A 25,242-nucleotide genomic window follows, 5' to 3' on the forward strand; every position below is an offset into this window, starting at 1 on the left:
GCAACAGACAATCTTTCCACAGTATGTCAACACAATTTATTACATGCTTTTACACAATGCTGAACTAAATTTTATACAGTTTGTCCTTGTTATTGAGCAGCGACACTTGTACTCGATCTTAACGCTCATACCCACGGAATGTGTTTGCTTTGGCCTAAAAAGAAAGGAAGAAGAAAAAGAAAAATCACTACCTTGCTGCAGTGTATTGCTTCTTTCAAATGCACCACTGCATTTTATTCTGAATTACTGTCTCCAATAACAGAATAGTAGAATTTGGCAATACTAAACCATCTCACCAAAAAAGGTAAGATGACACAAACAACTCCAACAGGTGAGACATCTTCATGTGGGGCTGCACTACACACACACACACACACACACACACGCACAGGGTGTGTGGGGGGGTTTAATTCCGCTGGGGCCGAGTCCCAGTGCAGGGGCCAGAAACTCTTCTGGATGTTTCTGTGCCAAGGCGGCAGGGAGGCTGTGCTGGACGTAGGTTGCAGCTAGGTGTGCCTCTTGAATCTGCCCCAAGAGCTTATCCCTGGCCTAGATTAGAAATCCAGGGCTGCTGGGGGGGTGCCTGCCCTCCCTGCTGCAGCTGTGGGGGCCAGGACTGCGGGGAGCGGTGACCATCACCGCCCCCCACTTTCAGAAGGGAATTCATGGCAGTGTTACAGGTTGGCCAGGGCCCTCCATAAAGGTCACAGGGAACTTCTGTCCTCGTACAAACGTTCTGCCTCACGGTTGTACGCCAGGGAAACCCTTCTTTTGCAGCAGGGAGGCTGTCTTGTGTTTTCAGTAGGGAGTGTGACCTGATGGTGTTTCAGCAGCAAGAACTGCCACACCACGCTGTGCCCGCCTCATGCTTGGACCCAACACAGCCTGCAATTTTTCTCTTATAGATGGCAAGGAGAGATACAGTTTCCATGCAACAAAAAAGGCAAAAACTTGTTCTGCTACAGGACACTCCTGCCGAGGTTAACATGGACAAAAACATGACACCCTGTTTGCATTGAGAACAGGCTGACTACCACCCTTAGCTAGGCTACTGCCCTGCTTTTGAAAGAGTGGATGGGTTAAAAAAGAATAAAAAATAACCTGAAGAATGTTACTTGGTCAAACTCCATTGTCTGTAATTGTAAGTAATGTTCCCCCCCCCGCCAGAAGACCAATTACTGTTAATCCACGTCCGTGGAAAATGTTTAGCCACGTTTCCTCCTCCATGCCAGGGAATACAATCCCATCAGAACCTTTAATCAATCACACTAGCAGAGTTTTAAGGGGAGGAGAGTTTTAAGGAGACCAAAAAAAACTCTCTTGCACACTCCAGCAGGCCTCAGCTGTGAAAGGACAAGTTGCTGCGTAGCTCTGCGGTGTCCGGGCAGCGCAGCAAGCTCTGCTAGCTCTGGCTGTAACCTCAGAAAGGAGCTGCTGCCCCTTGGCCGCAGGACTTATCCCATGGAATCTGGAGTCGCAGGCCAGAGGGTCCAGGCTTGATGCCCGACTTTAGATTAGCTGTGATGATCCCCTTCAGCCACTCTAAATTTCAGCCTTTAAGCTAGCTGAAATCCAAAGTATCAGACATACTAAGCCTGAGGCACACGTTGCTAAAAATGGACCAGGAACAACAGAGAAAGAGGATGCACTTACCAAACCTGGGACTGTGCCGCTGTCACTAGCAGTTTTCTTGTGCCTTTGGATGTTCATTCAGGAATAATTCAATGGCACTGCACTCTGGGGAACAATTTGAGAGAGGTAGGCTGTGGTCAGTGACTTGTACGTGTTACATTTTTCTCTTTCTTTTTTTTTTTTTGTATGCAAAGCCAATGTCACATTATAGGGTAATTTGGAAATTTACATTTAAGATGATCCTCTTGCACAGGGTGTTAACAGTAGCTTGACGGGCCGTGCCGAACTACCTGAGGATCTGAGTCTTGGGGTTTTAAGAGCCCCTCCTTTTTACTTACGCAGCTGTGACCCCTCCTTAGCCATTGCAGCAACTGCGTCCTCTTGGCTCTCAAAATGCACGTCCGCTTCTCCTGTGGCATCTCCATGGGAGTTGTATTCTACCATGATCCTTGTGGGCTTCAGCGGAGCAAAAAACTGAAAAGGAGGAAAACAAAAGAGTTAGGTGAGAAAGAAACAACAGAACAGTAACGCACCCTATTACTGAGAAACTTGATGGTTTTACTCGTAAAGGCTGTCCAGCTATGGGAGAGTCTGAGCTCTTGAGTAGCAAAAGGCCCCCCCTTCACCATCTGGGTGAAGCTGAGGCACACCCAAGTCACCTCTCCCACGGTGCGCAGCCTCCCACCCTCTGTAAGCTCCTGGCAGAGTAATTCTTGACAGGAACAAAAATCCTCACACAGCACACGTGTTCTGTACTCGTCACAGTCATTAAGCGCAGGTACATTCACTCTGTGACACTGTATACTATTAAAACGAAGTAAAATTGATTTTAAAAAGATTCTGAAACTCATTTTTGTACAATCGGCTACGCTGAAGTCTGGCTAAAATTATAAATGGCTACTCCAGTCAAAGTAACGGATATTAAGACAGCCCAGCAAGCTTTAATCCATTCTTATTTACGGAGGCGAGCATATCACTGTTGTGCCCATGAGGCCACGGCTACCCTGGGGAGCCTGTAACCCTCAGCAAGCTCAAGTTTCCAAATACATTCAGCCTGAAGCCACGCAGCACTGAGGACTAACACAGACACAGATAAATTAAAAATTTGAAGTCACTTCATCTGTAACAATTAACCAAGGGTTTGCATTGGTAACGACAACCGAATTTCATTCATAGTTTTACTGTTGCTCACGTTTATTATGTCTTGGGCACTAGCTTGGCTAGGAAAACCCCTCATGTGGACAAAGTGCAGTGGTGATGAGACGTTCCCAGATTCTAAAACGTTCCTGGAGCTTTCCGTTCCTTCCCTGCACAATTCTGTGAACAGAGAAAAAAAAAACCATCTTTAACGCTTGCAATTGTCACCTCCCTCACGTGAAAGCTGTAGACATGCAGGGTCATGCTCACAGCAGACAATCAGGGGAAAATGAAGAGGCTTCTAAGAACATGCACGACAGGGAGGGACTCACTACCTTCTCTTTCAGCATCAGAGCCTCCCGTGTCGCTCAATCCCCCGTCTTCAGAAACGGATTCATGTTCTTGTCTCACTTTGCGGTAGATCATCATCTGCTTGTCATAAGGCACATGCCTTTGCATTTGATGCTTTCTACTTACATACACTTCTATGTACCTAGAATTCAAAGGAAAAGATTACATGGCACACTTTGCGCCTCCACAAAGAACTCAAGGTTTTGAGAAAGTACCTTCAGGACGCTCTCCTACCTCAGCACTGCTCACGTACTAGGTGCGAGAGCCACCTATGTACCTATGCACCTATGGCAAGCAACGGTTTTGAGGAAGGCATTCATTTGAATTGCACAATGTTCATGAAAGCCCTTTTCAACTTGCAGCGACAGCCACTCTCCTGTATAAGCCCACATACTGTGAGACAGGTTACCGGTTTGGTCTTTAGCTTCCAGCCTTTTAGGAAGTTCTTGTAGAAGTAGTATCAATCGCTTACAAGCCAAAATTCTGTTTTGTCGCGGAAATACAGATTTATTTCCCCCGAAAAATGTTTTCTCTTTACTTCAGTAGTATGCATCCCTTTTGAGCAGCCCTGTACGTGAAGCTGTTTTCCCCTCATTGCATCTCTGCAAATTGCACTATTCCCATCTCTACAAACCCCAAATTAAATAAACACCCAACCCCAAAACAGATTACTGAAACGGGCAGACACAGAAGATGCACAGGGTCGTACTAAATACTTCAGTGGAGCCGTAAGATTTTACATATTGCTATGAAATTGATGGGACAAAACGTAACGGGGTGTGTGTGTGAAAGTTGTGGGTATAATACACCAATATGTAACGCAACATTAAGGGACTCTAGCAAGATCCCACTGACACCTCAGAAAGAAAAAAAAAAACAAACCAAAACCAACAACAAACCCTTATTTGCAGGTTTAGTCAAAGTATAACATTATAATGCCTTATCGTTCTATCTACCCACCCCAGAACCCCTTAACTTGGAGGTGCCTGTGCTAATCTTTCAGAGAGCTGGCACCAGTTCCAGCTGGGCCTCACACAAAGTTAACTAGCAGTGTTAAATTAGGAGATTTCCACAGCACTGAAGGAATAGTGTGATGAAAAAGAGACTACGGACATCCAAGCGAGGAGGCTTTCCTCCCTTTCTAAAGAGAGCGGCTACAGCAAGGGAAGTAACGCCACGTACAGGCTGACAGAGCTTAGAGCTCAGCCCCATGAGCCCGTGCTCAGTACTGCGCACAGCTGAAGGCCATTTCTGGATAAAATTGATAGCCCAGGAAGAACGGACAAGAGCAAGCTGACAGCAGTTTTGGAAACCACTCGGTTTCTTGGCTAATCACACAGAAACAGAGGTACATGAGCTCAGGTAGTTGTGTCCGATCAGCTCTTGTTCGATCGTGATGAGGAAAAAATTAATGGCAGACTGAGAATTAATTAATCTCTATCAGAGGGCAGGGAAGCGTGTCAGTTAATTCAATTATTGGGCACGCCTACAGAGCAGCCATTTTAATACAGGTGGGGGGACAAACACAAGGAAATGCAGAGTGGAAACAGGAAATAAGGAAATAGAAAAAAGGAAGTAGGTGCTGTTAGGTGAAGCGGTAAGGTTTGGAGAGCTCTTTTGCTACTTGGTATTCAGAAAGAGAACTCAGTGGATTATGAAAGAAAAATCAGAAACTTCAGCAGGTTAAAAGCAATCTTAATTTTTCTTTTTTCCTGAGTGCAGCTCAGGATTCGAGGAAAAAGGTGTATATGCTTTTGCTTGAGAAAGAGAGGCTCTTGTGAGAGAAGCGTGTGGCATAGGGCTCAGTGCTCTGGATGAAAGTGGTTAAACACGGATTCCTGAGGAAGGAGGACAGCCCAGCTGGATGTGGTCACTAAAGAGGTCGATGATTGTATGGCATCAGCCAGCAGTCAATGCCGGGAATGGATTCAAGCCAGAGGTGAGTGGTAAGCTGTGCTTCATACAATGTAGTCTCCAAGCGGAGACGCTGACTGTACCTGGTACTGGGCTGAAGGGAAGGGTGAGGGTTGCCGAAATTGTGGAAAGCACCAGGGAACCTGGTGGAAATTTGGCAGGGGCAAATGTCTGTAGGAGGCGCAGGATCCCCATGCACTTGTGACTGGGCAGGCGGCGTCTATCTAGCATTCCCCGCTCTGAATGCTATCACCCGACTTCTGTTGGGATGAGACTGCCTTCGGGAATACTTAAAAAGAACTGAGACTTTCTCTGAGAGACCCCGAATTCCCCCAAGCTACGAGCGCTGAAGGTGCCTCTGCAGCGCACAGAAGCCTGCAAAAGGCTTCATCTTCTTTTCTCCAGTTTTGTCAAGGTTCTGAAGAAAACATCACCAGAGGATGTAACACTTGGGTTACACAGAGTATTTCAGAGGGTGCTATTAAAAAAGAAATGTTTTGAGCCACAAAGTAAGTCTGACACAACTATGAGAAAGATTTAGCTATGATTTCTACTGAAATTTGAATCTAAAGTCTGAGTTACAGGTTTTAAGGGTAATAAGGGCAGAAGCTTCCTTAATAATAATGTGAGTATGAGATAGCCCAAGATTAGCTGTTTCACCTGGTAAGAAGCAAGCTGTAAGTCACACAGCATGCTTCATACCATGTTCTTCCACCCTCGTGAACCCCAGTGAAGCACCTACCTGGTACCCATATATTCCCTGTGTCGCAACAGGGCTTTAGCTGCCATTTCAGGAGCTGCAAACTGCACAAAAGCTTCTCCTGTTCTTCTTTCTCCCCGGTAAACGAAAGCTATGTCAGTTATTTTCAAACCTATGCGAAGGTGGGGAGAAAAAGGCATTTACGTTGTCAGGAACTTGTGCCATAGCTCAAGAAAGAGTATTTCTTCCCTTACTCGTCTGGTTTTTGACAGGCTAATCAGGCAGTTAAATGTTTCTGAAAAAACTGCTCATGCTGGCCTACATACCTTTTTTTAACTCAAATTTATTTGCTTTAAGTTAGTTTTCACAGAAGGCTTAATTGCCAATAATGAATCGACTTGAGGCTTCAAGTAACTATGAAAATAAGAAGTGAATCCAAGCTCTAGACAACAAGGAGGTCCAGAGCACAAATGTTCTTGAAACTTTCTCTTACTGTTATGGTAATTTTTCCCCATCCCTTTGAAACCCAAGTCAAATTCACTGAACTTCAATTTTTGTGCCATAGAGTATCTTCTTGGGGAGACTGTAATCCAGTCAATAGCTTCATCTGATGTGATACAGAGTGCACGCTGGGCTGGGCTACTACGCTTCCCCACCCCCCCGGCATGCTTTTGCATACTTCTTTGTACCTTGTTACTTTCTCAAAGGGCCTCTGCAAGCTCCTGGAGAAACGGAAATACTTGCTCCACAATGCTGCCCTGGTCACCTCATTGTGATACTTTGCTACTAGATGCCTTCAAACATATTGAACTACCGGTTATCAATTGAAAAATTTACTATCGGTGGCCTTTGCTTTTGGCATGACGGTGGTTATTATGAGCCTCAGTGCTACAGGACTCTCTGTGCATGCCTACAGTTGGGGGGGAAGCACCGATTTTGGTTTAGTCTACAACTTAAACTTTACCTAAGGAAATGTTAATTTATTTTGCAAAACCTAGAAAGGCTTCTTTCCTAATGAATGCAGGCAGCAACCACCTGGATTGCTCTAGCACTGAGCGTGGGACATGAGCATGCACACACACACACTGCGCAATACTTGCTCAGCTGAGAAGTGGTGCAGTTAACTTCAACAACCATGAACAAGCCAACAATAATAAAAAAAAAATTGCTGTTAACAGTTTAAAGTGGCATACATGATCTAACTGTCATGATTATACAGCTCTGAATACCCATGCTGCATTCACTTGTACTGGAACTATCATACAGGCATTTTTGCCTGTATTAACTTTGCCAAATTATGCACTGGTAGCAATCCAATTGCAGATAATAGGAACTAGGTTCCTCTCTTTCCTTCCCCTGGCCCCAAAAAGAGAGTGCTGCAAGTACTGATACTAGGTTAGACCTGCAGAAAGTCAAAGGTGCAAGAAAACCTTGCAGCCAAAAGCTCGTTCAGAAAGCTTTAGTTACTTCTAGCCGCACAGGGAACAGCAATTCCTTATACAGTTTGAAGTGTTCAAGGCTGCATGTCCTTTTGCTTTTTTCACTTACAGGAACAACAGCCTATCTAAGCACCGACTTGGAGAAGTAAACGCCTCATAACCGAAGAGCACGGATGAGGCTGAGTTACCTGAGAAAAAGTCTGCAATATCGTCCTCAGTGGAGCTGAACGGAAGGCCTCTGAGTAGTACAACTCCATCATTTATGGCTTGTGACTCATCCCGCAGATTTTGTAGTAAGCCCTCTACATCACTATCGTGTACTTCAAAAACTGCAAGGAATACAGGCACAAAACATGTTTTTCCTCATGGTACTCAGAAGGTGGCACCCTGCAGGTATTCTTCAAGGCAGCTTTTTCCCCCCACAAAACTTCCATGTTTCTTCCCCCACCCCATACTCTATGGTCCCGCAATGGTGCCCCTCACTACACAAGCCGCTTTGCTTTTTCCCGTCCAGCCTAGGAAGTTTCAGCTTGATGGTGCCTTGTTGGCTAATCTGCTGCTCTGTTCCACATCCTGCACCTCGCCACACCAGCCCGCTTTATTATTCAAGCGGTTCTTTATCATGAGTTTTCTCCCAATGTAGCTTCTGTCATTTCAAACCCACCTTTCACGTAGCGTGGGCCCATATACCTCAGGTGCTTTTCCAAGGCTCTCTGGACATCCGCTTTCGACTCCAGCTCGATTAAGGCATCCCCCCTGCGTCTCCCATCCCTGTTTAAGAGGAAGTGTATGCCATTCTCACCATTTCGAATCCTACAGCCTAGAAATCAAGGAACACATGACACAGAAACATACACAAGTGCATCAAACATGGGGGTCTTTTGATTGCAGATGAAAACTGAATATTCTGCATAGAGCTATCCCCCTCAGCAGTGCAAAATATTGTCTTGAAACAAAGGGTAGGAAACTCCCATTTTTGATCTTAACTCTTAACTCACAATGCTTATCACATGTAAGAAATGGATTTGACATCCATTAGCTTCCACAGCTGTATAACTGGAAAATATATATTCTCATACTGTTGGTAAACTTAATTGTTTCCGAGTTATTTGAAATCAAGAACAAATGCAATAGTCTTTCAGACTCTATACCTATACTCTGCCTGCTCTATGCTTCTTTCCCCTAGGACTTCAAACTGACTTAATTTAGTTCGGCAGGTTATTAAACCATTTAAAAACTTGGATCTGACCATCTAGTCTATTCTGGAAGGCTGCATCATAATATTACAGTATGGAGGGATCAGCCCTGCAAAGGTATGCACAAACCTATTAATTAGGATCAGAAAACAACACTGAAGTTTAAACTAGTAAGTAAAAACCACTCCAGTTTGTTTAAAAGAGGGCGGGGTGGGGGGGAAGCCAACCATAATGGTCTTTAAAGGAACCACTTCGAATTGGACTGCCTTTAGTGTGGAGACACCGACTACGAAGGGAAAGACTTGCTCAATTAAATATAAAATGTCATAAGGAAGAGTTTCTAGTCATTGTCCAGCAGTTTCAAAGTCGATTATTTGTTTTGTATGTGTAAATTGTGAATTATTTTGCAGCAATTATTAAAAACATCTTTCTCTGGCTAACGATCTTTAAATTTTCTGTTAACTAATCCTTAACTATTGGGTCCAACACCACCACACTGAACAGTTACACAGGAGAATTAACTCCCATACTATCAAAAAAGGTAAGCACGTCCTCCTCTGTGCACGAGAAGGGGAATCCTTGCGCCCTGACGAGAAAGACGTTGTCACTTTCTGCCTTGGGTGACTCCGGTTCCTGCTCTGAAAGGTGACCTTCCTGGGATGGTGCATCTGTAACCTGCCACCAAAAAGAAACAAAGAAAACCCCAAATTAAAAGGTGGAAGCGTGCAGCCTTCAGCAGCGGTACCCAGCTACGTTCAGCTTTTTAGGCAGCTGCGTGCCAACCGGGTCCTGTGCAGCGTGGTGCCCAGGGCGCACGCCGCAGCCGCCTCCCCGCGGGTGAGGGATAAAGGCGCGGGGCCCCGCCGCCCCTCTCGCACGTGTCCTCCGGCCCCGATAACGGGCCGCCGTCGCCCCGACGTACCAAGGCGGCGGGAGAGCGCCCGTCTCCGGCTCGACCGCGCAGGCCGCGGTCGCGCCCCTCGCTCCCTCCCGGGCAGCGGCCCGGCGGGGTCCCCTCCGTCTCCCCCGGTTGCGCGCCGCCGCCATTTTAGGCCCCGTCCCCGCGGGCCCCTACCTGGCTGCAGCTGCGGACGGCGGCGCAGAGCGGAGCGGGAGCCCGCGGCGCGCCCGGCCCCGGCCCGAGGGCGGCGGCGCTGAGGAGGCTGCGGGCGGCCGGCGGGCGCAGCCAGGGCGGCATCGGCGGCCGGCGGCCGAGCAGCAGGGCGGCCAGGCCGCGGCGCGCTGCGGCGGCGGCGGCCATGGGCGACGGGCGGGGGCTCGGGGGCTCCGCCTCCACTTCCCAGGAGGCGCCGGCAGTGCCGGGCCGAGGGGGGTACCCCCTCCCCGGGAAGCGCCGCCTGCGCACCCCGTTCCGCTTTTCGGCGGCCTGAGGGGCCCTTGGGGGTGAGAGGATCGGCGGGGGTGGGGGTCGGGGCCTGCCGATGCCCGCTGCCTCGCGTCCCCCGCGCAGACGGCCGCCACTCACCCCTCTGTCCAGGCCGCGGCTGCCGTTTCCCGACTCGGAGAGCTCGAGGCGTGAAAGGAGGCGAAAGGATGCCCCCAGCGAGGGGGGAGGCGGCGGGGAGAGCAGCGGGGTTGTCTCCTGTCCTGTTGTGCCGAGCAGAGGGCGTGCGGGCTCTGCAAGAAACGGGTTGTAAATGAAATGCTCGTTAGCCGAGACAGCGTTGAACGGGGAAGCGTGGTTCAGGGATTCACAACGCGTTATTACTGGCTTATGCTCATTTAGAGTTTCTATCACCACTAACATTTTTGTATTTTTTTAATCAGAACAAAACAGGAAGGAAAAAAAACCCACAGTATGTTTGCAACGTAAAGTTTTAAGTCAGACTTAAGCACGACAACCCTTTTATACCCCTTCCCTGCAGACTTTTATAAGAGAGCTGATTTTCTCCCCCTCGCTCCCATCCTAGCTTGACAGTCTTAGATGCCAGAGGTGGTACGGGCTGAACCTGTTTGCGAGGAACATAGGACTTTCAGATGATCCGGAAAAACAGTCCTGCTGTTGCTGCTGCATCTGTCTAAGGGATAAGGGGGAAAGAGGCAGCACCGGCTTCTAAGTGCACCCATGGGGAAGGTAGGTCATGCTGAACCCAGAAGAAAAATTTTTAGGGTGAAGCAAAATGAACAAGAAGAGAAAAGACAAGCTCCCCAAAAAAAACGAGCAGTGGAGGAAGCCAAGGGAGACTGTGGAGGCTCAGATCCAGGGTAAGCAGGCAGGTATGCGAGCAGTTGTTCAGAAAGAGGACGTGCCAGGCCTTCCTGGCATGTGGACCCCAGCGTCAAGGAAGACGGTGGCAGCCACGACAGGGAAGATTTTCCTCTTCTGTCCGGCATCCTGTAGTTCTAGTCTTGGGATTGCCAAGTAAGAGTGGCGATCTCAAGCCATTGCAAACTATCACACAAAATACAGTCATGGGTTTTTCAACAGAAGTCTTTCACCTTGTAGTACTGCCAACCCATTAATTTCTCAGAAACCTTGAATGTTTCTTACCACCGTTTTGAAAATGTTAACAAGCTATTTTAGGTCACCTCGTTGTTGCTGGCTTTTGCTTTTATAAACTATTTCTTGTAACTAACTTCCATATGACAGACTATTACCTTGATAACAGCACAGTCTCTTGACAACAGCACTCTCAACTCTTGAATTTTCAAGGTAAATCACCTATTATACATATTTTCGAAGGAATGTTGACCTCAGTGCTCAAGTGGTTCACATTCCAGTTTTTCATAGTCTACGTATCAGGTTTCTCTTCAAAACCTTATTTAAATAAGCAAGCAAATTTTATAGGAGCAAAAAATTAAGATAACTGTAGGAATTCATCTTGAACGCTTATCTTTATCTAGATTGGCTTTCATGTTTTAAGTTTAATTGAATAAGCAGATCCCTGAATCTTACGGACCGAGGGAATGTTATGTGCGTTCCTCTCTCGTGAACCAAGCAGGGTGCAAGGAAGAGTCTCTTTAAGAGATGCACATCTTCCACCCATTTTTCCTTCAATATATTTGCTTCCCAAGTACAGTAAAAAATATCCCACTGCTGTTTGTCTCGTAGCTTGTCAGTGTGTGCGAATTACCTTTAGAGGGCACCATTTTGTTGGGCATCTGTTGGCACTGACGTTTTCCAGGAGTCTCAGAGCTTCCTCAGCAAACGTGAGGGATCAAAGCCTCTGCACCTATGATCAGGAAAAAAGAAAAAAATCAACCTAGGACAATAGAATTTGCATTTATTCACTCGACAGAACTGGTGTTGAACGAAGTCTACTTATGAGAGGAAATCTATTACCATAAGTAAAAATAAAGAGACTCAGGAGATGCCCCTCCATACTGCTGTTGACCAAGAAGTTAGATTTACCTACCTTGGAAGATGCCTCTTTCAATACCTAACGTTAAACAGGTTATTGTTAAGACTAATTAATACCAGCTATTCTTTAGTTTGATCAGAGGAAAAAGAAAAATCTTCTGAGTTGATACTAAAACAAATGCTTATCTTCTATTGGGAAACGTTACTTATCACTCTGTGTAATCTGTCATCAAGGAAAATTGACCTTATATTCTGTTGAGGTATTTCCCAAAATTATTCATTTAGCTTTAAGTTACTCGAGCAGTGGGGCTTCCACCATTTTCTATGAAAGATGAGCCTGTTACACAATTGCTCATCTGCAGCCATCTTGGCATTCAGCAGGAGATAGCGTGCTTAGCCTGAGCGAGCCCACCAACTCTGGAAAACGGAAAGGAGAGCATAGTTTGCATGGAGAAATTTAAGTAGCATGACCCGCCTTGCAGACGGTGTCCACACCATAAACACTGTTGAGATCTGTGGAGCGGGTTCTCCACAAATAATTTATTTCTGAGACGTTATTACTAAAGCGTATGAACATTGTAGCGGGAATGACACATATCCGAGCACCATAAGGGCGCTGAAGGCAGCAGAGGGCCGAATTTGTTATTCCCTCTGCAGTCCAGCAGTAACAAGGCTGCTGAGTCGTACTATCCCAGCTCCAGAATTACGGTGACTCTCAGGACCGCCGTATAGTAATCTCATAGTTGCTGTCATTCCTTCACGCGTTGCATTTTTTGTAGAGAATAATTACCAAGTACATACCACAGGTTCGATCAGATATTTGTACTTAAATGTTTCACTACATTTATATCATTAGTCTTCCAGGTATTGCTTGTTCACAAATCAAATCCCTTACCTTAATGCACAAACAAGTATGCAGTTATAAAATTGATGGATGCTATCTGTTTAATCTAGAATGTGGAGAGGATGTTTACAGAGCTTAGTGTTTACATACTGTATTATTTACATTTCAAAACAACATTTTGTTTCTTTTCTTGTATTCCTGATAACATACATACTAAGTATTGTGATCTTAATTTTTGAACTTTTTTCAGCTGGAACGTTCTGCGTTGACCGAGCTGCGCTGCAAAAGCTGGAAACTTCAGTTCAGGACCAAAGCACTTTGTCAGCTTGAGGGCCCCTTCAGAGTAATTCTTTAAGCTCTACCGTATAATGGATAAACCAAAATGACAGCCGTGAGGCCACGGGTGCATTCACTGTGCCTTTCCTGGAGCAACCGAGCGGTTCGACTCTTACGTAAGACTGCAGCGCACTGCCAGTCCCTTGTATCAGCAGTGTCTGAAGCGAGCACTTCATGTGACCCTTAGCCAACACGAATAGACCAATATTAATGTGAGACATAAAATGTACACATTACGTAACCATTTCTCCTGACGGCCGCCCAGGCCAAGTATTTCCTACCGACTGCTGCAGTAACAGACATTTAACTTGCCACTAAAATAAAACATTCTGTGGGTAGAAGGAAGCGATGGGTGGGAACAGAGAACCGAGGTTATTCATGTCCCAACATGAATGCACCAGAAAGATCAGCAATATTTTTTTTAGTTTGATTTACGTGGCCGACTGAGTCTGACAGCGTCTATTAAAAAGTGCCCCGAGACCAATTTCATGCCTGCTTTTACTAATACAGCCAAAAGGAAAACTGCAAACGTCATTAAGTGCTTTTTAATTATGTCTTCGCTGCACAGTAAAACACTTGATTTTAAAAGTGTCCTAAAAATGGCAGCGTAATTTTCTTAGAAATGCACTGACCTGGCATGCTGACTTGGTCTGAAGGACAGAGCCAGAAAAGTACAAAATGCAGTTTCAGCATTTAAAAACGTGAGAGAAGCAGACGACCGTCAATGTTGCCACGTAAGGCATTATAGCTGAAACCCCCTATGTGCCATACAGAAACTTAATGCTGCGCGGGATTGTAGCATGTTTCGATGTACTGAATTTGCCCGATAATGAATCTCAAAGTCATCGGGTTTTCCTTTGGCCTACCTGCAGCAGCACGAGCATTGTGGGGGTGCCAGGGCTCACAGAATCCCCTTGGGGCAGGAGGGAATCTCTGGGGGTCGTATTGCCTGTCCTGTCCTCTCTCCGAAATCCAGCTGGCTTATTGACCTAAACGGAGGCAGATTTTCACATGAAATTACACCCTGGGATTGTAATTTCTGCCATAAAGAGGTGGCACTTGGATGTGGCTAAGTCTACAGTGGAATGTGTGGTCCTTGTTTGATATTAATACAATACTGTATTTTAAAGCATTCTGAATGTTGCTGTTTATCTTTGTTTCCCCTGGAACATATAAACTGACCGAGACAAACCCAAAAATTAAGAGCATTGTTCCTGCTTTGGGAACGGGAGGTAGGGATTCCCAGACCATGGTCCCCAGACCCCAAAACCACAGCCCGCATCTGTCATCTAATGTCGAATGAGCTGCCGGACATCTTTTGCAACGCACTGCACACCCTCGGTTTGCACTTCATGGAACAGCCCTCTTGCCTGGGAAGAGCACGCTGTGTGATAATCGTTGCCGGCAAAGATGCAGTTGTGCTTATTTGAAAACATGCTGAAATGGTACTCTGACTATGCTGTACATTAAATTTCCTCAGATAGGAGGACATGCAGTTTTTAACCACACTCACGCAGGGTGAGGTGGTTCAGGGCAGAGGTCAGGTGAAGGACTTGCCAAGGGTTTGTAAGAAAAACCGTGTTTTTTTGACCTCAGTAGTTTGCACCTGCCCGTATCTTCACTTCTGAGGTGTGTCCTTTCTTTAGCTGACTGCTGGCCCTAGCCAGCTGAGTCAAAAGTTGCTCACAAATCAAACATTCGTGTTGAAATATTGGAAGCCATTTTGACGCATTTCTTTTAAAAAGGGTCAGACTGTTGCGTGGGGAGGGCAGAAATGCTGAAATTAAGATCTCCCTACTCTTTTTATGACCGTGGTGGTTATCTGTGGGTTGGGTACCTGAACCCCTTCGTCATGCACCTGAAGAATGGGGACAGGCCGCATAAGGAAGCCCGGATGGCAGAAATAATGACATTGTAAGGCATTTTGAGTCCCTGGTGTGACATGCTAAAGCGAAGTGAACTGCTGTTCCTCTACCCTGCAGGCTTGCTCCACAGAAGGCAGTCTGGGGTAGAAAAGGGATGAATACTGGTAGGCCGCACTATTGCTCAGGCACTTTTCATAGCTTCCCTGCGACATTTGGTAGGTAACCACAGGGATTTCACTGCCAGGACTACCTAAAGGCTGTCAGAGGCATTTCTGTTATGCCCGTGGCCGAGAAGCATTGCCCAGCGAGAGCTGGGACACCGCGGCCTGGAGCGGTGCAGAGGTTTACCCGAGGAGGCTGTGCCCTGCTCTCTGTTGCCTTTGGGTCACCCAGGGCTGGGGGAAATGCTTCCAGGGAGCCCTGTGCTGCCCCTGGGGCTGAGGCCACTGCCGCAGGGTGCAGATGGGGGTGTCTGGGGGCAGAGAGGGATATTTGGAGGGACAGGGGGCTGCCCGTTTCCAGGGTGTCTGAGGGGAGAGGTCTAAGGGACCAGGGGCGGGGGGTGTTAAGGGGGGACACACGGGGATATCCGAGGGGGATGCCGGAGGGGGAGAGCTGTGCCCGCGGACTGGCGACCACCGGCTGCGACCCTCAGGGGAGGTCCGCGGAGGGGCGGCGCGGGCCGCGGGGACTGCTGGGGGCGATGGCGGCCGGGCGGGCCGCGGGTGGCGGCGGCGGGAGGCGGCGGGCCGTGTCCCCGCCCCGCGGCGCTCTTCCCGCACACGCCCGCCCTGCGCCGCCGCTGCCATTGGGAGCCGAGCAGCGCCGAGCCGAGCCGCGCCGAGCCCAGGCAGCCGCCGGTCCCGCTCCGCCGCCATCGCCATGAGCTTCTTGTTGTGAGTAACCGCGGCGGGGTCACGGCGGCGTGTGGGGAGGAGGCTGCCCTTGCTCCGGCCGTCTCCTCTGCCTGAGGAGGGAGAAGGGTCCCTTCCTCTTCCTCTACCCCGTCCCGCCGGGCAGGGCAGCCCGCCGAAGGGACGCGGCCGCCGCCCGCCACCCCTCCCCGCCTCCCCGAGGGAGCGGGGCGGCCGCTCCCCGCCGGCATGGCGCCCCTTTCCGCACCTCTCCTCTCCGTCCCGCCCCGGCGGCGGAGCAGCGCCTTGCCCGCTCTCTCCCTTTGTGCCGCGGTCCCCCGGGGGGCCCCGACCGCGCTAACGGCTGTAACGGCCGCCCCCCTCAGCCGCGGGAGCCGGGAGTTAACGGCTGCTCGGGGCCGGCCGGCGCCTCCGCGCCGCGAGGGCGTTTGGAGGGCGGCAGTTCGCCGTGGGAGTGGGGTTTCGACCTTCCTCATCGGCCGGGCGTCTCGAACAGCGGGGACGTGAATTTAAAAAGCAGCCACGCGGGGCGAAGAAATCCGCGCGAGGCTTTTAACTGGGGGTCGGGGGGGACCTTCCCGGCGAGTGGTGTGTTGCAAGTCGAGAGGGGTATCGCTGGAGAGGCGAGAGCAGCCTTCAGGGGAAAAACACCGATCTGCCGGAGTCTCCTTTTTTTTTTTTTTTTTTTTAAATAATGTTTTTTTACTCCAGGCAAGGATGGTGCGGGCAGAAGTCGCTGCCCGTAGCGTTATCTGCGGTAGATAAGTTCGAACTGGATGGCGTTGTCGCAGGTTTGGTGAGCAGCAGCGTTGAAAAGTTAATTCCAGGTTCAGGTAATGGGTGCGCAGATGACTGACGGTGATCTGGTACGAACATAGCGAGCAGGCGAGCGAGGGATCGCTGGCAGGATGCACGTTGCTAATGAGAAGGCAATTGTTTACTGCGGCATAAAAAAGCTCCCTTAGGAATTGGTGGCAATTTAGGTGTGTGCAAAAGCTTACATTTTGCAATTTTGCTTCGTAGACAACAACTGAATGAACTTTGGTCCCTCCCCTTGGGAACAAAGACGAGGTACTTCTGACAATTAACATAAACCGGTTCAGTGACCTATTAATTAAAGTGAAGATGTGCTCTAGGGAGAGAAGGGAAATCCAGGCGGCTGAAAAAGGCGCCCTTGCAGAGCCGAGCTCCATTAAGGCCTTCGCCCCGCTGAGTGCTCTTGCACGTCCGGAGTTACGTGCGAGCAGTTAGTGGGACTGTTGCCATAATATCTGACAGTTGTTAAAGGCTTATATTGATAACCAACAGATGTATATGTAGCCTGCTTTTAGAGAAGATACTTTATCTTGGGAACTGGAGTGTTCTAGTAAGTTGTGTTCTCATGGAGACAAATAAGACCGACGCCGGCTTCCTTCTAAATCTCTCCACTGCGTTTCTCTTTTAACGCTGCCGTACCAAACCAGCTTGCCTGTCGTTGTGCTTGTGCTGCCTTACCCCAAGAGAGATTTTGAAAGACTCCTATCAGCTGCAGGGTGGAAGCTGCAAATGGGAGGGGGGTAGAAATGAATGTCCGTGGATTCAGGCACGGTGCTCCTAATGAGAAGCCCAGCTGTCCCCCTCCTTCATAATTCTCAGCTGCTGCAGTGGAGAAGGGGGGACAGGGTTTCGAGTACGGTGGTGTCCTGGGAGTCTGGTTTGCAAATTAGAGAGCCTCCCTCTCCGTGGCATTTGGCTAACTGGTAACGGAAAAGCATGAAACCCTCCACCCTCTGTCACAGGCAATAATGAGATGCTTGTTTCTTTTTCCAGACCCTTCTGAAACCTAGGAAAGCAAACCTTTACCCCCACCTCCATTGTTTCAAGTGGTCCTGCTGGATGAAATACAGAAATGGAAACTGAAGTTACTGCATGACAAAGCTAGAAATGTTGGCAAAGCTGTCTCAGCTGTTGTTGGCAGAGTGTTGTAGACGGCACCTAATTTGCTCATCTGCAGTCTAGAAAGGGATTTAAAAAAAAAAAAAATTAAAACATGCCTGGTAGGCCTCAGGGAGACCAGGGAAACTTTCTGTGTTACTGGCAAGTAGTTAATTGTTCGGGTTTTTTTATTTAAGTATCCAGAAAGTTAGCGTCACCTTTTGTCAAACTTGAAATTCATGTTAACTCGATAGAGTTATTTGAAGATAGTGGTTGGATATCTTTACACTTTTACACATTGAGTAGTACAAACTTGTATTTTGAGCTGCAAAATCCCCACGTTTTCACAGTACTTTTTACATAGTTTTTCATAGTACTTTTTGCGCCCTGTCTATTCACCGAGTTTCCTTGGTATGGACGTAGCGAAGTTGATTGTTTGTCCGTGCTGTTTTCTCTGCGTCGGTGGTACTGTTGTCTTCTTGTGAACCGACTCACAATTTTGACCTCGCAATAAAGATGCGGCAGATGAAGATTGTCGTTGGGCACTTAGACTAGAAATGTTTTCTAAATTGCAGTGAACCTGTCCGCAGGTTTAATGTCACTAACTTGGCTGTAGTTTGTCAGTTTGACACTCAAGTACGGTATCAAAAGCCGTGTTCTGCTTGCAGACTTCTTGCTTGTTGTCAAATAACAGGGCGATTGTGCTTGGATAACACAGGGTGGTTGGGGCCCCCCCTCGCGGGCCCGTTGCACGGTCCTTGTCCGCTGACAAATCCATTGCTATTCTTTGCTGTTGCTAGGGCCAGTGACATATAAAGCTACAAGGGGCGGGGGGGGGGTAAATCAAGGGAAACCATTGTTTTCTCTCGTTATGGGTAACGTTATAAAAAGACTGTCTTGTGAGAAGTCACTGAATTAATACAGCTCAGTTTTGACAGCAGTTGTTATTTTCAGTGCCACTATTTTCTCTTTCTGATCTGTTTCTTCCTTTCTGAAAAGACTTTATAAACCTCTCCAATGGTTGAATAGGTTATCCTGAATCTTAAAAAAAACCCCCCAAATTTAAAAATGGGAATTGGACTAGAAAATATCTTCAGTTCCAGAAAAATTCAGCTTGATAAGTTCTCTCTAAAAGGAAATTACAGCATAGTTGCAGGTACTTTAGCTTACATCTCCAAGGAAAAAAATTAAAGATAGTTCTGGTAGGCGTGCCATATGGTAACATGCTTGTGTTATCCTACGCTGGCAAAACTTACATAAAAAAGAAGCTAGATGAAAACCACTTATTTTTAAAAGGAAAAGATTCAGTTTTATTATTGAAGTTGTGAAATTTTCTTTTCATTAAAAAAAAAAGCCATATACGTATTAGTAAATCCCTCAGAAAATTCCAGTGTATAGTTTTTTAAAATGAGATTCATCTAAGTAGTCGTAACTGATGAGACTTTGAAAGACTAGGAGCTGACGGAAACAGCAAGGAAGGGTGAGGACGAGTAGCTGTTGTTTGGGGTGCATGTGTTTATGAATCAATGCAAAGGTAATGTGTAAACCAAACTGGGGGAGAGATGTGCTCTTCCTTCTCTGTCTTGTTATACAGCGGAGCCTGGCAGCTGCTTCTGATGGTGCGCGTGGGTTAATTTTTTTTTTTTTAATTTAATTAAAATCATAGTTTGTGTGTATATGTATGTGCAGAAGGTGCAGTGGGACGTTACTTTCTTTTTTTTCCCTTACATCTGTTGCAGAGTAATAACAAAATCAGAGCTGGTGTGTTTGTTTCCAGATCAACAAGCATTGTGGCCTTCCTGATTTCCCGGTCTGCTCCTGCTCTGGAAGAAAAGAACATCATGACTATTTGTTGTTTCCCCGTCCTCAGCTTTCCTCGATGCTGAGTTGCTGCTACTTACCAAATGAAAGCCTTTTCTAAAGTGGGCAGTGTTTTTCAGCTTACTCTAGCTGGAGAGCAACCGAGTGCTTCACGAGTGCTCCTTCTGTAGTTAAAAGTTGGAGATGTGGTATTTATCTCCTCTTTATCAAGGACTCCCACAGAAGACTGTTAGGCACTTGTAAACTGGAGTTTCTGTCACTGAAAACCAACGTGCAGGCATTTACAAACTGTTAGAAATGGGAAATATATGCTTGTCAAACATTCAGATGTTTTTCTCCTTGTATTTTAATGTACTGGTTTTCTTCAGTTTTAGCTTGATTAGTGTAATACTACTGTGCAGGCAGAGATCAGGGTAGAGGCTCTCGACACATGAATGTGTTAACTTACTGCAAAATCTGTTGTTTAACCAATACCATTAGGGATGTGTTTATTTTCTTTTTTGTTTGTTTGTTTTTGGTTGTGTTCCCCCCCCCCCCCCCCCCCCCCTCTTTGGAAGAGTACCGGGAATGAAAAGTCTCTTAAGTTTGCCTATGAGTAGATGGGAGAGAGAACTGCAAAGTTATTGCCAACTTTTTAAAGACTTTTTTTTTTTTTTAAGTCTTGGTAACAGTAATTTTGAGTTTTGAGGAAAGCAAAAGGATTCCTTAGAGGTAGAGTTTATATGGAATCGGCTCTGAACTTCATGGAAAGTAAAACTTTTTTTTTTTGTCTCTTTTTTTTAATAGCTGCTTATAGCTTTCATCGGTAGTGTTACATTAATGGTTGGACTCATTAATGATCTTAAGGGTCTTTTCCAACCTCAATGATTTTATGATTCATTGAATTATTGGCTATAGAAATACATGCTTTTACTTGAAATGTGTGTTTAATGTTGTAGAAGCACGTCACTTCACTTGTAGTGTTAACTCTGTGTTTGATTCCTGTTTTGAAATGCCTGCTGTCAAAAGATTTGCCCCTTGGCTGGCAGCTGGTGTGGCTTTCAAGGAAAGGAGCACCGAGGAACAGAAAGCTTCCAGAAACCATGGCAATAAAAAACTTAGAGGTGTTCACGTTGCCCCTTGCGCTGCCTGTGGTACAAATCATTTTACAATTCTCGAACTCTCTTGAAAAAGGCCTTTTGAAGTCCTTGTCGCTCTGCTTCCCTTCTCATTTATCTTCCCCGAAGACCCCAAAACAGTTTGTTAGGGTGCAGTTTGCTGATAGGGTTAAGGCCACTTGAGACACTTGTCATCTTTCCAATGAGCTGGTTAAAGAAGCTAAACCAGCAAAAAACTATTAGTTCCTTTTTGGTGGGATTAGTTTTTTGCTAGTTTAGTTACTTGGTGTCACTGTGTAGTGACATGAGGGATGGTGTTGGAATAATGGAAGCAGCAGGTGTGTCTGGGCATGGCAAAAGACAGGGAGGAGGCTTCTTCCTTTTTCTGTGCAAACTGGCAAACGAATAAGCTTAGGTGTGTCGCTCACCCTGTCTTCAAACTTCATTCGGCTTTGGGTGTGCGTTACTACCTGTTTAGGTAGTTGAGTTCTTGCCGTTCCCCTATCAGTGGCTTTCTCCTTTCTTGATGAGTTTGATGAAATGTCTGCTTGTCGTGGTAAACTAGCGTGCACTTTCAAAAAGTAGCTGATCAAATTTGCGTACGGTGAAATGGAAATAAATTGTGGCCAGCAATGCATGACTGCTGCTGCCTTATCTGTAAGGTTGGAGGTAGAGGGCTGTGAAGCTGAGTTTACGCTACCGCCTGGCTTTTACTTCAGAAAGAAGGAGCCTGCCTCGGAATAACAGAGCTGTGCAGACCAGTTCAGGCTGTAAGATGTCTGTGCTCGGAATTGCATTTGAAAAAAAACTTTTGCCGCTAATACTCTGTTTTGGGGAACGTGTACTTGATGAAGTGAGCGATTGGCACTTTTAAATGTTCTTAGATGCTTCCTTCTCAGTATAGAAGCATTAGTTTGCAATGAAAAAAAAAACATATGAAGAAAGGCATTGTTCAGTGTGAAAGTTGTGTTTACTACGTCACAGTGATGTCTGGTCTTAATTGCTTCCTAATTGTTTGCTTTTATGCCACAATTGTTTTCCCTTGTTTGTCCTTCTCTCTGTGTTTGGGATGTAAGCGAACCTATGCAATTAGCTATTTACATTTCTCAGAGGAGAACAGTGGTGAAACAAGGATCACTTTCAGGGAAGACTTGTGCACGTGTAAAGTGGCTTGGTTTTTAATCTTGAAAAAGTGCCAAAAGCATTTCATAATTTGCTGTCAAGCCTTTGGATTTAGAGCCTCTTCATAGACAACCGCAGTAAGGACAGCCCAGGGGCCACAGTTAACATCTTAAGCTGTACGTGTCCTGAGATACACATAGTCTTTTTTTATCTTGTTTGAAAAAGGATAAAATATTAGAAGCGTTTGTCCACTGAGAGGTGGCTTAAGAGTTGCAAGTGTGGTAATATGTTTTCGTGCCCAAGGCTGACGGAACGAAGCCGCATGTTTTTCTTAGGGAAGTAAATAGCTGCATTTAATTATGCCACTTTAAGTCTTCCATAGTAAGCAATAAGAAAGATATTGCTGCCAAGGCTATCAATAAGCCTTTGACCCACAAATCGTCCTAAACCGCAGGATGTGCTTTGTGATGCTTTTAGCATTTGTAAACTAAGCCACTTCCTATGAGAGTTGAGCTACAATGAACTTGCTGTTTGGTTTTTGTCTTTCTTTTTTTTTTTTAAAGTACACAGGGAGGGAGATTGTGGGCTACATATTCAAATACTGTAGAATCTGTTTTCAGCTATAACTGAATATAACTTAATTGCTTTTCACAGACTTTTAACAGTTTTTCTAGACTGTAAATTTCATGATGTGGGATTATCAGGATCCAGTGCTTCGGTTTGTCAGCTCTGTGTGTGTTGCTTTTTTAAACATGGCATTTCCTTCCCTTTCACTTTCATGGCGCTTCTGTGGCACTAGTGTAATGTTGGCTCAGTATTGTAACTTCACCTGCTGCACAGTATGTGAACGTTACTGAAGAGAGGTGGTGATGGATGTATTTGTACTGGCGTGAAGGACCATGCTGTGCCGTAGGAAGGTCAACATAGGTGAATGACGCTGAAAGGAGTGTCATTTTTGGGGAGGCAAAACTGGAAAAGTCCTTTTTGGAGTCTCTACGAGACAGCTAAGGGCAAGAAAATTATTTTTCTTAAAGTTTTCAGGGGCCTCTCTTCCAGAGGAAGACATCTGTTGCATTTACCTCTTCTGGAAGGAAATACACTGAATTTTAAGATTGAGCAGGGTGCTATAAATTTCCCTCCAGAGTTACAGTCCATTCTGACTAGGTTATCTAAAACCACGTGTGTGTGGCTTTTCTGGATCAGTTTAAAGCAGATCATAAAGAAGTAACCACAAAGTTCTTTTTGTAATTTTTCAAATCGCTTCCCAGAGCCAGCGTGGTGGTTAGTCTGCATGTGGATCTGTCGGATGCTTTCCCAGGGCGCTGCTGCCTGGGTCAATATTTTGGGGAAGGGATTTGACAGAAGGGAATGAGAGCTGGGGATTGGTTGTCTGGAGAGGCGTGTGTCTGTGCAGCTTAAATTGGTTCTTTGATAATAAGTTTGAAGTGATTTCTTATTTCTTAGTTAGCTCAGTAGGTGTATGCCTTCCAGGACCTGATACCCGGTTTTGTGCAGTGTAGTAAAATGTGTTGTGCATCTCGGATGTGTTCTGTTGAATTCCAGTCTTTGCTTCCCATTTCAAATATGTAGCCTGAGTTAGCAGACAGTAAATTCATGTGTATGAGATGGTAATTTGGTGTTGATAAAAAGACAGTCCCCCGCTGTGAATTCATGAGGGTAACAGTAGTTTTTTTCCTTGCAAATATATTTTGAAACTTTTAAAAGCAGTACTTGGAAGTGAATTCTTTCACTCTTCTCTTGCATTTTTTCTGTTTTTCTTCAGGAGAAAGCTAAGGATAAGGTGCAGCTTTTTGGTCCGTTTAGGCCTTGCCCTTCAAAACATTGGCTTTGGTCGCTCTGATGTAACTTGCAAATGTAGATGGTCTTTCTTCCTTTGTTCTGTCTTTTCTCATTCATCTCGAAATCCAGCTGTGACCTTAGCTTCTTGTCCCAACTTCCCTTCTCTTTTTTTGTGAAGACACTTCTATCTTGCTCCCCCTCTCCTCTCTTCCTGCTCCAGTTCACAGCTGTTCCTTGGCAGGAATCCATTCCTTTTGTTACTCTTGCATACCTCTTGTGATCCTACCCATATTTCAGTTGAGTTTTATTTGAAGTTTGCTTCTTTTCCATATACTTGGGTTTTTTTGGTTGTCTATCGTTGCACTTCATCTTTAAGTTTGGTAGCTTACCTCCAGAGTTAATTGCTTGTGTCCTAGAGATATGAGGACTCCTGACATACAAAATCTTAATCTCTTCCTCAGTGAGGAAGAGCATCTTGCAGTTAAGAACTCGTAATGCCTGGATTTGTTGTCTTTATCACAAGTCTAATTCCTTTCTTTACGACAAAGAGAATAAACGAGCTTAAGCAAGCTTTAGTAAATTCCTCTTTTGCTAAAAATTGAGGCATCTGATTTTTCATATAGTAATAATTTCAACCCAGATAATGATTGGGTGGGTTTCCTATGTTGACCTTAATAAAATAACCCATATTTTGTTTTGCTAGCTGGTATTTTAATTGTGTTTTTACCAACTTCAGTAGCACAGTCCTAGTTTTGCTTGAATGGAGTAATTGTTTTAGGGACTTGCCGAGTGTTCTAGATCCAGGAATCAAAATGGCATTACTATGTCTTGTCATACTTTGTGGCAACAAAATACTGTTTTTCCTAATGCTGAAGTGTAACTTTCACAAAAAAACCAAGTGTCTCTAGTGTCCTATTATTAACTTCTGTGGTTGACAGCTCTTCTTAAAACTTCTTGCTGCAGTGTGAGTGGAAAAGAGGAAAAATCTGTATATTTAAATTCACCATAGAAGAGTTAAACTGACTGTGGACTCAAGTGTCAAATGACAAGCTGCAATAATTTCAAAAGAAATACTCTCCTGTGTACGTAGGAGCTATTGTTCCCCCTCAGATGCTTCAGACAGGTGGATTTCCCTGATATGATACTTTGCAAGATAGAAGCAAGTTTTACTGAGGATAGTTACACACAGCACATACAAGATGGTATTAAATATGGGGGATGTGTAAGAAATACTTGGTGATGAGATAATGCAGTGTATTTTTGGAAAGCTGTTAGATTATTCATTACTGCCTCCTGTCCATTTCTTCCTGTTGTTCTCTGTGTTATTTCTCGCCTCTGATGATTGTTCTGGTGTTTCCTGAATTCAGACCTCCTTTTATCTATCAGTTAAAGTGTAAGCGTAATCTTGCATGTATGCTTTGAGGTTTTCTGTTGGGAGGTTGCTGGGTATGTCTCATTTGCCATGTTCGTATCATCAGCCTGTGTTGCGTGGGGCTTACAATAAAAGACAGCCTTTTATGAAGTCTTGAAGTGACTCCTCCCCATTAAAAGTTAGTTAAGTTTCTCCTTTTTTAACTTGGCCTTTTTCCTAAACACATTAACAGATTGTTCTTTTTATTGTGTTTAAAAGGACTGAAGATGGTCTTAAAATGTTTGGTTAGCCTTTTTTTTTTTTTTTTTTTGAAATGCCCTGCTGTGATTTCGTAGGTTGTATGACTAGATTTGCTTTAGTCGTTCATAAAGCATTGGTTTTCAAAAGCACCGATGAGCATTTCGGTAAACCATCCATGTTCTGAGGCGTGTTCTCCAAGCACTATATTTGGTGTATAAGTAAGGATCTAATTTGATACCAGAGCCAAGCTTTTATTGCTGCAATT

At 45.6% G+C, this 25,242-nt stretch overlaps 2 protein-coding genes across 3 annotated transcripts in view; one reads left to right on the top strand and one right to left on the bottom strand.

Moving 5' to 3' along the window:
- Positions 1–20: 20 nt before the first annotated feature.
- On the bottom strand, positions 21–9,630 carry GRSF1 (G-rich RNA sequence binding factor 1). The gene is made up of 10 exons (XM_076337451.1): positions 9,445–9,630; positions 8,900–9,044; positions 7,838–7,993; positions 7,362–7,502; positions 5,777–5,906; positions 3,105–3,262; positions 2,825–2,949; positions 1,971–2,106; positions 1,654–1,737; positions 21–154 (listed from the first exon to the last, which is right to left on the bottom strand). The coding sequence occupies exons 1-9, from the start codon at positions 9,628–9,630 to the stop codon at positions 1,679–1,681; spliced, it is 1,236 nt and encodes a 411-aa protein (XP_076193566.1). The 3' UTR covers positions 21–154; positions 1,654–1,678.
- Positions 9,631–15,554: 5,924 nt separating this feature from the next.
- The window catches only part of MOB1B (MOB kinase activator 1B), a 41,262-nt gene continuing 31,574 nt past the window's right edge, over positions 15,555–25,242 (top strand). The window contains exon 1 of one of the 2 annotated variants that reach the window (XM_076337455.1): positions 15,555–15,632. In XM_076337455.1, coding sequence (XP_076193570.1) covers positions 15,619–15,632 — 14 coding nt within the window. In that variant the 5' untranslated portion in view covers positions 15,555–15,618. Of the gene's footprint in view, positions 15,633–16,335; positions 16,408–25,242 lie in introns of those variants that run through there. The other variant, XM_076337454.1, reaches the window with a different exon arrangement.

This window comes from Aptenodytes patagonicus, chromosome 4 (assembly GCF_965638725.1).
Source record: "Aptenodytes patagonicus chromosome 4, bAptPat1.pri.cur, whole genome shotgun sequence".
Lineage (NCBI taxonomy): Eukaryota > Metazoa > Chordata > Aves > Sphenisciformes > Spheniscidae > Aptenodytes > Aptenodytes patagonicus.